Below are 13,082 nucleotides of genomic sequence, written 5' to 3' on the forward strand. Positions count from 1 at the left end.
TAAGAATCAAGGTTTTACTCAGCCATTCCACCACAAACATTACAAACAGAATGATTTGTTTTTGCACAGAAAAAAAATGTCCTTCAATTAATGTTGAGTTTTAGGAAGAATAATAACAGATGAAGAAGAACGTGTTCGGTGTGTACATAGGGATGTTTAACACGGAGCACAGGAGGAGGCTTTTGAGAGTGTACAGTATGTGCATGAAATTGTATGTCTCAGGAGAACATAGTCACAGTCTGATTAATCATTTTGTTGTACATTCATTTTCAGAAAAGGCTTCCGTGCTGTTGAGAGTCACATTCAGCCTGGGAAGGAGATGATCCAACACCAGACATTGCTGACGTTGTTTGTTTCAGCTTGCACTTCCTCAGAAATCCAAACAGTACCATGTTTGACAGTCTCGGTTCAAACGTCTTTACTCTGAAGGTGATCCTTTAAGGGTTGGAGTTATGTCTCAAAGAGGAAGCAGCGAGTACAGTAACTTCAACAGTCATAACGTTGTAAACAAATTGGAACAGTGCAGTTGCTTAAAGAGCGCGCCTCTCACTCTAAATGAACTCCAAGCCCTCGTATTTTACATCTCCAATCTTGGTTTCGGGTAAAAGGATGCGCCCGTCGAGTGTGAACGCCATGATGTACGTGGCGATATTTCCAGCGTCTTCTTCTGACTTGAGAGCCAGAACGATCTGGTCGTCCGTGTTGGGCACAAACTTGAAGGAGGAGAAACCGTGAGTGGGGTTAAGCTCACCCACTCGGCTTGCCCGGATGTCTATGAAATCGGGCGAGCAGCTGAGGACGAGGTTCGAGGCCCGCCGCTCGTCTGCCGTCTCCTCGTAGCGCTCCTTGCTGGCGCGGCGAGGGAGGAAGAACCAGCGCTGCAGGGTGTCGCTCCAGGCCGCTGACTCATGGATTAAATACCCTGCAGAGATTCAGAACATAAACGGTGAGAGGTAAACAAAAAAAACAATAAAAAGGAAGCAGTGGTGAGCGAGGCTAGATTCCGATCCTCACCTGGAGGCTTTATCCCTGCAGCAGACTTCAGAGAATTGTACTTTGGAACCCAGTTCTCATGTTGCACATCCCCTCTGTGGCCAACCACTTTCACCCACTCTGGGTTGTTGTTGACAAATACGCCCTCTGTTGTCGTCCACTCTTTGCCCAGACCGCCCACGTACAGGTGCTTGTCCTTCACTGCCATCCACTCAGCTTTGAACCCTGTCAGGGGAAAGAACACGAGCAAGGTTCAACGTTCAGAACTGGACTTAGAAGAAGAGTTGAGGTCAAGAGTTATTTGGGTAATGCAGTTAATTAAAGTGACAAATTTGTCCTGCCAATGTTATGACAAAAAAAAAAAAAAAGAGTCCACCTGCTTGTCACAGGCTCGATCTCAATCTGCTGCTTTTTTTGGCTCAATCATTTCTCTTGAATAAATACAGCTAAAAACTAGAATATTCCAAAACTGAACTTGAAATTAAAACTGAAAGCCAAAAAACTATAACAATGGCCACACTGCTGTTTGGAAACTAGTGCATGAGACAGAAAAAAAAATCAGCATTACAAGCAATTTGTTGCCTTTTAACCAACTCTCAAAGACACACACATGATTAAAATCCAATCATAAAACCTGAGAGTATCAGTCCATACTCCTAATGCCGAAAATGGGCTCTGTACATTATTAGACTGTTATTAGTGATGCATCAATGTATGCATGAAGGAGCTGGTTTCAACGTGTTGATATAAAAATGTATGTTGTAGTAAAGTGGTTCCTTAAAAAAGGGTTGAGCTTCTTTTAAAAAAGCCACTAAATGAATGTGTGTAAAAACTAATCAAAAAAAAAAAGATTCCCTACACAAATTCAAAGTAATTTTTTAAGAATTGGGGCTGACTTTCTTGAAGTAATAGACACATACCTGGGCTTTAATTACCTGATAACATGACCCCTTCTAAAAAGATATGAGGGGAAATGTCTTCCTCGTTGAACAGTTAACAAATGATCTCATCTAACCGTTTTAGTGGCGGTGTCATAATTTATAAGCTTTTATTTCATATCATGAAGGAAAATCAAGTTGTGAACAGAATGCAGTAAAATGTACAGTAAGTAGTGGAGTGGGGGTATGAAGTAGAATACAATGGACTAAAATGACACGTTAAATGGCAGCATGTTTTAGACCTGGGTCACACCCACCTTTGGCAACACTGCCGTCTCCGTCAGTTAGGATGACCCAGGGCACCGCCTTGTCCCCGTCTATGTGGTAGACGACACCCGTTCTGTCATCCACGCTGTAGAGCTTCCCATTAAACACCACCAGCTCCGACAGCTCCATACCCCTGCCCTTCTCCGACAGGTGGCTCTCCAGCACCACCCTGTCCGCATCCCACTCAACTGCCACCTTGTCCCCGCTTGTTGACACCAACAGGTACCCCCGTCGCATGTAGCTGAACCACGTCAGCTTCTTCTCACTACGAGAGCTTGTGTCCAGGTCAGCGATGACCCCGATGCGATAGCGGGTGCCCTGCGGCGTGCGCTCAGGCTGGCTCAGGGGGTAGGTGTCGTTGTAAAGGGACTCGGGCTGCTGGGAGTCTCCGCAGCTTGTTTTCCAGCTGTGGGGGGCAAAAGAGCGGGGGCGCATGCCTGAGCTCAAGTGCATGAAGAGCAGCAGAAGCAACGCCAGGGAGGCGGCCACTGCTACGATGGGCTTCCATTTAAGGCGGAATCGAGGGTCAGTGGTGTTGGCCATGGAAGCCAACATAGGGAGGCCTCCGACAGAAATACGCAGATTATTCATCGGCTCATTCTGCTCCAGTCGAGTGAAGCCTGGGGTAGCAGGCATGGAGGACGGAGGCCTGGTTTGACCTAAGAAAAAAAAATGGACAGAGTATAAATGTGTCTGCTTGAACGTAACAGGGTGTCAGAATGAAATATAAAACATTATGAATGTTCATCTGTAATCAAATGAACCTACTGGTTGATTAGGGATGGTTACATGTTCTACTAATAATTAGAATAGTTGAAATTGAAATCTCTACAAGTAGTAGAATATTGTTCTCTTGTTAACAAATCTGCAGCAAAACCAGTCCCAATGTTTTTTTGTTGTTGGAACAAGTCGTAGAGTTCCTTATAAAGCCTCTTATGGAGTCAAATTTAGTGTTTTAAACACTTTTTAGTGTAAAAAGTTTCCCCCCCATAATCCTATCATATAGGGCAGGGGTGGGCAACTGGCGGCCCGGGGGCCACATGCGGCCCCCATCAACCCTCCACATGGCCCTCAGGTCGATTAATTGGAAACATGAAGAAAACATGACAAAATCTGCATTGAAATCATGAAAACCAGAAATATGTCCATAATAATATTTGATCACTGGTATATGTTGAGTAAATTTGAGACAGACACATTGACTGTAATCATTTTTGTATCCTACAATTTGGCCCTCTGGCAGTGAGAATTGAATGAATGTGGCCCTTGCTGTGACCAAAGTTGCCCATCTCTGATATAGGGTTACATTAATTATCTTCAACAGGGTTAGTAGGTTAGTAGAACTAAATATTAGTTTAAAATAGGGCCCTACCTATGTGGGATTTTTAGGTCATACATCAATATCGATATTGGGGTGAGAAAAAACTCTGTTACTGATAATTCGGCCGATATCTTCCGGTTCGATCGGTAGATATAGACAGATATAGATAAACACACTTATTTTGTTGATCTCTTGAATGGAGTTATGAAACACTTTTGGAAAAGATAAATATTGAAGACAAGATGGTCACTCAACTGGAGAGTAAATGCACATGTAGGTGCATCACTGCTTGACACTCTGGACGTTTGTTGTAATCCCTATAACACTTTGCATGTGACAGCCAGCAAGATAACTGCTAGTGTAACAAAACAAGACTCAAATGAAATGCTATTTGACTGGTAAATAAATCAAGTGATATCGTCACATATCTGTGATCAAATCAGCCGATACTGATAGTCACTTGATATGTTAATATCGGCCAATACATTAATCAGTCGGGCTCCAGTTTAAAGTGTTTTTAGATGAAACTTTACTCTGGTCCTTTTACACATATCCTTCTGCTCCTGATGTAACAGAGTGTGTGAGGGGAGGTGTCGATGATGCCAACAATCATCTTGGATGACTTCAGGTTTTGCACCTGTTACCATTATCAGTCCTGCGGGTTGGTTAAGTATTTCTGTGAATACATTTTGTGTTTTGTGTTTGGATAGCCAAACAGCAAAACAAATTACTATCCGGGTTACTGTGAAGTGTACGCTTACTAGCCTGGTTAGCAAAGTATAGGCTAGTGCTAGCTTATACCTTAGTGATCGCTAACCCCCCTTGCTCAACTCCAACTCCACATTCCCATTCAAATATAGTCACTTGTGCGCTTGATAAAAACAAAATAGAGACAGCCAAATGCCAATCTTGAAGCTTAAGAACAGTAATCCATAAACCAAAGGGTGAATTCATGGGTGTTGAGCCCACTTGTTTTACAGGAGAGTTATGTAATGTCAAACTACTAGTCAGTCCAGTTCAACAAAGTCTTTATCTCAGTTTCAAAGCAATCAGTGTTGGATTGATTGTCAATGATTTGAACTTTTCATTACAAAAAAGAAGCATGACGTGTAATGTCTACCCTTCAAAGATACACAGTAACATGTATCTGGTAACATTAGTCACACATGATCGTTCTTAGGACAGGTATAACACCATACAGTTTCAGTGTGGAGGGGAAAATGTTGTTACACCGGCTTTGTACTGTGCTGCTATCACAACAATAATAAAGGGTTTGTTCCTGTATACTTAAATGAGCCAAACGTACAAGCTATTAGTTTCTAACAATGAATGAACGTCCCATAAAAAAGTGAACTCCATTGAAAATCTTTGAAACAAATCTTTGTTCAATGCAAGTTATCTGAAGCCAATCCAGATTCCTTTAGACATGACTCTGACCCCAGCCCCCCAGCCCCAGTGACATTTCGCTACTGAATCTCAATCTAATCCTACTCACATACTCTCTATATGTTGACTCAAGTCCTCACAGTGGATAGCAGGTTGATCATTCATTCAGCGTATATTACTCCAAAGAACATTTTACATCCAGGTCAGCGCTCAGTCATGTGAGGGTATGCCGGGTTGCCTGACACATGATAAGAAGCAGGAAGTAGTAAAGCTTTGGGTTGGGTATCAGGTAGCCACCCATTGGGACCTGTCAACGTGGAGACTGGGAGGAGCTACTAAGGTGACAAAGAAGGGTTAGCGGCTGTGAGCAGGTAAATCAGGAAATTCACAACCAGCCGGCTGATGGGGCAAATACCGCTGTCACAAGCTTTGTCTGCATTGTTAAATATGAACGCTGCAAAGGATTAGTCCATCAACAGAGGAATATCACAGATTGTTTCTTTTTGAGTTAAAATAGTCTTGCATCTTTGTTTTCCATCTTGGAAATTTGAACTTTGGCTTTAATATGATGGTTTATCAAAAATATGTAGACATTTTCTCAAATGATGATGTTTTAAAGAGCAATAAGTTCATTATTTAAAGAGAAGACGATTAACACATATTCCATTAACTTCATTGCATGTTTAACCAATAACTAAACCGACAACTGCTCATTTAAACGCTCAAACAAAACTGTTCTAGAAGCATTTTCAAGAAAATATAATGCATATTGGATGTCGGGGCGCAGCTGAGCAAGAGGTCCAGAGTTCAAGTCCTCCGAGGGGGCAGCCCAGGTTCAAATCTAACCTCCTGCTCTTTTTCGGCGAGTCGTTCCCCACTCTCTCTCTCCCCGATGTCCTACTCTATCCACTGTTATCCCAATAAAATGCATCAAAGCCCTACCGACCCTCACCCCCCCTAAAAAAAGTATTGTTGTTACCCGTTTCTCTCAATATAACATTTTCTGCTTATGTATTTCTTACAGTCCATTGATCATCTTTGAGGTATCACCTGCTGTTTGGACGAAAAGTATATTTAAGAAGGGCACCAGGATATCTTAAGGAACATTTTTATTTGATTTCAAAATAACTAAAAACTATGAAGGCGTCCACTGGCGCCCCTAAATTAATTTACGGGTGTCAGTGGACTAGTGGTTCATTTGTGTGCCCCATGTACAGAGGCTACAGTAGTCAAAGCGGGCAGCCCGGGTTCAAATCCAACCTGTGGCTCCTTTGCAGCGCAGTGAGTCAATCCCTGCTCTTCTGACTCTACCCACTGTCCTGCCTCTCTAATAAAAAGGCATAAAAGCCAAAAAAGAAATCTTAAAAAAAGAAAAAGAGTTTGTTTTTTACTCCATGTAGAGTAAGTTAAACAGCCTAAAACAGAAAAAAATATACAAAAATTAATAAATAAATAGAATGAAATTACACTAACACAAGGCAAACTAGTTGGGACTTTCCCCTCTTTCTAAAGAAGTGTTAACAGAGTGCTGAAGTTTTTTTTACTGAGCATCTGAAATGTGGATTCAACCAACACTTCACAAGCTCATAATAAATAATCAAATGACCATGCAAGCAGAAGGTAACCAAAAATCCTATTCACAACACTGGGGGACTGTATGATGCATGCTTCATCACCCAATGTGACCTGACCAGGCGGCTGTTTACTACACGAGCAGGGTCACCACCAACACCACCCGGCTCCCTTCAACATAGAAACTGTGTGCAATCCACTCCCAACCACATTCCAGGGGGACCTCTAAACTCGGCTCAGGAGCTCCGCTCTCTGTGGCCCAAACACGGCTCCCCTGAGAGGAGCTCAAAGACCCCTTTATAAGAGGGCCTCGAGCCAAACAGCCGTCCATTATTGCAGCAACATCTGGGTCGTTATGATGAAATCAACTCTCTGTGAGTTGCACCAACAACCTGCTCATTGTAATGACCTTTGAAGGGAGCCTTTTTAGCCACTGCCACCTATTCTAGTTTGTAACACTTCAATAATTAAACACACTCACCCCTTCGTCTCCTCCTGCCAGAGTTCTGACTTTGTGTCATCACATGTACCTCTCTGTCTTCAGAGCGGACCTGCACAATCACTCCCGAGCTCTTTTTGCTCTTTCTTTAGTTGCAGTGTAACAATGACTAGGGGTTTGTTACGATGAACTTTAACTAGAGTTGGAGGATTATCATCCAGTCCAAAGGGTCAAACCTTGCAGGAGGCCATTCATTAAGTTTTCATTCATTACAGCAACCTTTGAACGGGCAGGTACTTACCTGCACATTAATGACTCAGGGAAAGGCAGCAAATCCTGCAGGCTGAGTAGATGTTATAAACAAACAGTTGGTAATTTCAAGAGTTTGTATACTGGGGGTGTTTCTGTGATGTAATCTGAGTTCTGTGACTGGACCGTGGCCAGAGATAAGGCTGATTACAACAGCAGAGCGGATGCACTGTCAACAGGGAAGCTACTGTAGAGGGAAGCACACACTTACTTTGAATTGTAACAAGAACTGAAGAAGCTCTTTCAGGGCTTCAACTTAAGAGAAGGGCATTTAAAACGTGTCCTCTTAAGGATTCAAATAGTTTACATACAGAATGATGCAAATAACTTTATAAACACTGTCGGGTGTGTGATAAAATACTCAAAGAGTTTTAACACTGCAGGTCACACCTACACATTCACACACTGATGGCAGAGGCTGCTATGGAAAGTGTCCATCAGTATTAACTAATTCGTAGACATTTACATGCTGCCAATGAAGCAGGGGGAGCAACTCGGGGTGTCTTGCACAAGGTCACATCGGACACGTGGCTGCAGGGGCAGGGGATCGAACCATCCACCTTTCAGCCGACTCTTCCACTGAGCCACAGCTGTCCTAGATTGCCACAAATGTTGTGCTGAGTTGTGATTGATATCCTTGGTTGCATAACACAATTTTTGAAAGCAATATACAGTAATTATTGGTCAGACTATTTTTTTGTTGACTTGTTATCTACATTTAAAAAGTGTATTGAATGTTGTCATTTTATCTATCTGTGAATGCTTCTCAAATTCAATTTACAACAATATTGGATTTTTTTTGTTGCTGAAATGAAACATTTCCTTTTATAACATGGACTCTGCACTAATACGACATTGCAAAGGTACTAAGAAGGCTGTTTGTTTGATTAATTCAAGAATACAAACTATCACTACTGAAGTGTCAACCAATCGTAGTGCAGACCACTGTCTGCATGTGCAGAAGAACACAGTGCCACCATAAAGGAAGACATATGTGGAGGTGTGTTTCAAAGGAGAGACAGCAAGGAGGCTCATAAATAGTTAGGCAGATTCCCGAACTTCTGCAGGTCAAGCCCCCCCCCCCCCCCCCCCCCCCCCGTCTAAACAGATGTGCATGTTACATCGAAGCTGCTTTTGAGTAGAGTATCACATAAAAAAGATGTTGTGCAACTTATTGATGAACTACAGTGATATTATGTATTTCTCTTGAAGTTGTAGAAACATCACAGTGGCTGTGGAACAATCCCAACTTGATATTTGCAGATATTCATTATGCGCATTAGCTCAGCTTTACGAGCTGCATTAACTACATTTATAGTAATCAGCAGTTTATTTGTAGAGTTGCTCTCATTTCAGTGCTATTTCACACACACACACCAACATGTCATTTAGTTTTTGAGAGTGTGTGTGTCATTTAGCTGTTGTCCAGCAGCGCAGAGGTTAACACGGATGCCTTCACAACCCGCTGCGTTCAGAAACCTTTTTGACTGCCTGACCTCTCGTGTTTTCGCTTCCTACTCACCGTGGGGGTTAGACGATCAGCTCACAGTCCGCTGCTGGTTGGAGAACAGATGACATTGTTGTGTCGCTTCCCTCTTCGGCTCTTTCTTGCTCCGTTCCCCGTTCACCAGACAGCCGATCATGACTTCCTGTATGTACTGATGACGACAGCAACGTGACGTGTAAGCGCTCAGTGGATGCGAGAGGATTTGTCAAGCGGTGCCTTCAGGTGCAGTCGAAAAATTTGACAACTATAAGTTGATGCGTTATTCACTTCGTTCACTTACAGAAACATTTACTCCTCTGTGGATTTCAGTGTAAAGCATTTTTTGAAGTGGCTTTGTCCTCTTGAGCTGTAAAACTGTAATGTGTGATATGTCTTCAATTTTAAATATCACAACAAACAAGTGTGACCAATAAAAAGCATAAACACATACAAAGCCAGACTCTATGGAGGCTAAAGCTTGCCTAACTTATTATTTTATACCAGCAGCAGACATTCAGCAAAAAGCCATTTTTAAGTGATTTATTACATTTATGAAACTCCATTGAGGAATTGTATTATGTAGTGGATTACTTTCCCAACCTATCCTAAATGTGAGACAAAAAGGGAACATTAAGACACTTATTTGTGGTTGTTTTTTTAAAGGGAACTGCTCCCCAGACATTACATTCTAATAAGACATCTTTGTTTGCTACTATGTTTACATGTATAAATGTTATTGTCTGTCCTGAGGTTTTCAAAGCGTACAAGTTTCTCAACATTCATCAACACAATCACTATTCAAATATTTGCCAAGGGAGCAACGCCCTACACCGAGTCCGGCTTTGTCTTTAGAGGAGGATACAAATTAGAAGCTGACTCAGCAGTTAAAAAAAAAAAAAAAAGGTATTTTATTTGGCAAACCCTGCGTGATACAGAATCATGTATAAGGCACTTGAATGGGAAATTATTGTAAATCCATTGAGTACAACAGTGAGACTGCAACACGTGTAAAAGGTACAGCTACATAGTGAGAAAGCTGAAAAAGAAGTCAGCTAAACTGTCGATTTTGATTGTCGAGATAATAAATATACTATTTTACCCCAATGTCACTGAAGTCCTGAAATTAATGTATGGCTGAAGCATTTGCTGAATTGGATATTTCCAACGAAATATACTGTTGACTGCACTCAAGAAAGGCACATTAGACTACAACAGAGGTAGCTGATACGAATGAATAAGTTTGGCTACCTGAAAACCAAAAATATTCTAAATATAAACCCACTTTAGCATGTTGGATTTTAAAGAATAAAATTAACTATCTTAGATCAGATATTGGCAATCAACTGCCCAAAAGAGATCAACAGTTTTTTTCAGTGCATAAAAGCAATTTTTCAGTGGTTGATTATTTAAAAAAAAGAACATAAACATGCCGTTACAGTAGTTACAGAGAGGAACCTTTACAATGCAACCGTTGGTTAAATAACAATGGGTGTGTTTTGTGGTCTGTATCGACCCATCACTGTTATTGAACTGCTGTATATGAATCTGAGAGTAATAATAAAAAAACTTCATTAATTTAACAGTTACACATTCAAAATTCAATTGTCAAACTTAGTTATTTCTTAGCAGATTTCCCATCAACAAAGTCAATTGTATCAACATATTCACTGCACTCATAAATTTAACAAAAATTTAACATTGAAATAACTTGTTGGTTCGGTGCAAAGACACAATTGGCACACTAATCCTTTCTCTTACCAGGCAAATTCCTAAACACAAAATATTTCGTTCCACCTGCTGTGTGTGAGCAACACAGAGAACACCCCTCCAAAATTTCCAAAACAGAAATAAAAAAAACACATAAGTGCACCCAAAGCAAATTCTGCAGGAAGACATTTGGAGTGCAGAGAACAGTGCAAGATGTAAATGGAACCATTGGCAAGCATCTGTATTTAAAACTCCCCTGTTGGATTCACATGTATGAATCTCAGTCCATCAATAAGCTGGAGGCTGGTATTCCCCTGGTTGATCCTGGCTTTGGCTGAAAGGCGACTGCTGGTAGCCTGCGGGGCCGCTGCTGCTGGGGTACGGAGCAGGGGGGAATGGGGTTGAGTGGTCATTTGCTGGGTCTCTGTACTCCTGGTCAAACTCACTGACGCCCTGGCGGTACCTTCCAAAGGCAAAGTAGGACAGAAGAGCCTGTGGAGACAATCAGTAGTTGGAGCTCTGAGATGACACACTAGGCAAAGCTTAGCGTTATGATATGATTTTGTTAGTCAAATTGTCAAAGTGGTGAGAGTCTCACCCATGTGATAATTGAGAAGAAGGAGAAGGCAACGACAGCACGCGCAGCATCGCCAGGGACAGAGGGGTTAGTGGTTTTGGACCACTGGTTGGCCAGGACACAGAAGCAGATGAACCACAGGAATGTCCAGGCCGCTGTCACATGTTTTAAATGTCACATTCATAAACAGAAAATAAAAAATAAGAATACACGTAAAGTAAGTAAAAACTGTGATGAACTTCCTGTTTTTGGGAACACTTCCTTAATTTGAATATGAAAAATGAAGAGTGAAATCCAATTCTTACCTGAGAAGACTAAATCTCCTGTAACAATGCACTTTCTTTCTTTGGCATTGCTAATTTGTGGGAAGTAGGCATCCAGTATGAGGAAGACAACACAAGCCAGGAATGCCAAGACTCCGATTCCCACCCCATAGCTACAGGCGCTGTCGTTATCATTAAACATGCACTTGGTCTCTTCCCTGGTTGTTGGGTTGATATAGCCTTCTGCTGTGATGGTTGCAAAGACCACGATGGAGAACAACTGCAATGAAGGGTACACATAGGGTTAATGCCATGGGGGGAGGCTGTGAAAAATGCATGTTTTAAGTCAAGCGGCGTGTGGGGCCACATGATTCTGATCACATGATTCACATCACAAGAATGCTTGACCATATAAATTATATAGCCTATTAAAAATAAAAATTACAAGTTCAAAAGTGGGGCAGAGCAGAAATTTCAGAATCCTGAAAAAAATCCTGTTGAAGAAATTTAATTTTTTAAAAAGGCCTGTGTTGCTGCAACTCTGAGCTGTCAGAACCATTTTTGTAGTTTTATCATTTCAAAGACGTAACAGTTCATGGATGGACACTTCATTCACTGATCCTATGAACTCTGCACTGGTTTCCCGTGTCGTTTTGATCTGATATAAAATCTTGTAGTGGATTATATGTGTGTCTCTTTTAGTGCCTTAGGATCCCACTCCTCCCTGAGATCCTCACATGGCCATATAGGTGACAACGCTTTTGTTATAAGGGCTCATTGTAATTACATGCTAATTACATGCTAATAGAGACAATGGCAGCTTCTTTTGTAAGGCGCTGTCAGAAATTAAGTATTTTTACATTGTCATGAATACATGATCATGCATTCAGGACATCGACTCAATCTAAAAGGTGTGTAACATTGAAGAGTTGAAAATAACTTTCCAAAGTAGTGCAGAACAATAGATGACGTCACATTCTTTTTTGTACCTCTCCAACTTTTCAGACTTAAATAAAAATCCAGATATCCAATGAGAGACAAACTCTTTGTAGTTGTCGTTTCAAGAAACAGTAACCATCAAAACGTACCTATGAAGAAATCCATTATATGTTGCAAAACTACCAGTAGGTGCTGTGACACAGCACTGAGTGTGTAGCTAATGCTAGCTAAGGAAGCATAACCAAATTAACCGTTTTTGAAACTTTTAATTCTAATTTAAATTAAATACACCATGAATGTCCAGTGTTGACTGTCAACACAACTATCCATCTGTACCACTGACTACTTTGTGTCGACCCTGGCAAACCCACATATGTTAACATAAACCTTGTGATATGACAGCTGCTAGCTTTGATGCTAACCAGTCATCGTTTCCGTGTACTCACTCACCCAGCTCAGGCATCGCAAAATGGTCTGTGGCTGCTTTATAAAACTCTCTAAGTCAAAAGCACCGCCAGCCAACGAGGCACCGAAGGCACTGCTCTGCATTTTTCCCCCCAAAAAAGTGCCTGTCAAAGGAGTAAAAGACCAGCTGCAACCTCCCTGTCAAAGTTGAGACTGTTTCGTTTTGTCATAAAGTTTCCGCCCCTGCTCTGATCGTCCACGCGCTTCATCAAAACTTACTAGCGTCTACTTCAGTAAACAAGCGTGTATTCACGGGCTGTTGGAATAATCGGGAAAAAATAGTGTCCGACCGTGAAAATGCACTCGAAGGGTCACCAAAGTAGGAGCATAAGCCGGAACATTGGAAAACGTCGTCAATTACCCTACCTAGTTTAGTTCCAAAAAGTACGACACAGAACACATTCAATATATTTAAGTAAA

At 41.5% G+C, this 13,082-nt stretch overlaps 3 protein-coding genes across 6 annotated transcripts in view; 1 reads left to right on the forward strand and 2 right to left on the reverse strand.

Moving 5' to 3' along the window:
- On the reverse strand, positions 1 to 8,900 carry cant1a (calcium activated nucleotidase 1a). Of its 4 annotated transcripts, none has more exons than XM_061026300.1 (4): positions 8,748 to 8,900; positions 2,189 to 2,857; positions 1,015 to 1,218; positions 1 to 922 (listed from the first exon to the last, which is right to left on the reverse strand). In XM_061026300.1, the coding sequence occupies exons 2-4, from the start codon at positions 2,832 to 2,834 to the stop codon at positions 552 to 554; spliced, it is 1,221 nt and encodes a 406-aa protein (XP_060882283.1). In that variant the 5' UTR covers positions 2,835 to 2,857; positions 8,748 to 8,900; the 3' UTR covers positions 1 to 551. The 4 variants fall into 4 exon arrangements, with proteins under 4 accessions (XP_060882283.1, XP_060882282.1, XP_060882280.1 ...); XM_061026299.1 differs by lacking the exon at positions 8,748 to 8,900 and adding an exon at positions 6,959 to 7,116; XM_061026297.1 differs by lacking the exon at positions 8,748 to 8,900 and adding an exon at positions 5,019 to 5,155.
- LOC132953924 (heterogeneous nuclear ribonucleoprotein A0) overlaps positions 1 to 13,082 on the forward strand; it is a 36,986-nt gene that overhangs the window by 10,780 nt on the left and 13,124 nt on the right. The window lies entirely within an intron of this gene.
- syngr2a (synaptogyrin 2a) lies at positions 9,596 to 12,869 on the reverse strand. Its single transcript, XM_061065908.1, has 4 exons — positions 12,648 to 12,869; positions 11,301 to 11,538; positions 11,017 to 11,150; positions 9,596 to 10,910 (listed from the first exon to the last, which is right to left on the reverse strand). The coding sequence occupies exons 1-4, from the start codon at positions 12,744 to 12,746 to the stop codon at positions 10,707 to 10,709; spliced, it is 675 nt and encodes a 224-aa protein (XP_060921891.1). The 5' UTR covers positions 12,747 to 12,869; the 3' UTR covers positions 9,596 to 10,706.

This window comes from Labrus mixtus, chromosome 20 (assembly GCF_963584025.1).
Source record: "Labrus mixtus chromosome 20, fLabMix1.1, whole genome shotgun sequence".
Taxonomy (NCBI): domain Eukaryota; kingdom Metazoa; phylum Chordata; class Actinopteri; order Labriformes; family Labridae; genus Labrus; species Labrus mixtus.

Excerpts from the sequence above, each read along its gene's own strand:
- syngr2a (XM_061065908.1), bottom strand. The coding sequence starts at position 12,746 with ATGCAGAGCAGTGCCTTCGGTGCCTCGTTGGCTGGCGGTGCTTTTGAC. Across the intron at positions 11,151-11,300 it reads AGGAGATTTAGTCTTCTCAG|CGGCCTGGACATTCCTGTGG; the intron begins GTAAGAATTGGA and ends AACATGTGACAG. Across the intron at positions 10,911-11,016 it reads TCTTCTCAATTATCACATGG|GCTCTTCTGTCCTACTTTGC; the intron begins GTGAGACTCTCA and ends TTGTCTCCACAG.
- cant1a (XM_061026297.1), bottom strand. The coding sequence starts at position 5,070 with ATGAATGATCAACCTGCTATCCACTGTGAGGACTTGAGTCAACATATA. Across the intron at positions 1,219-2,188 it reads AGACGGCAGTGTTGCCAAAG|GGTTCAAAGCTGAGTGGATG; the intron begins GTGGGTGTGACC and ends TTCCCCTGACAG. Across the intron at positions 923-1,014 it reads TGCAGGGATAAAGCCTCCAG|GGTATTTAATCCATGAGTCA; the intron begins GTGAGGATCGGA and ends GAATCTCTGCAG.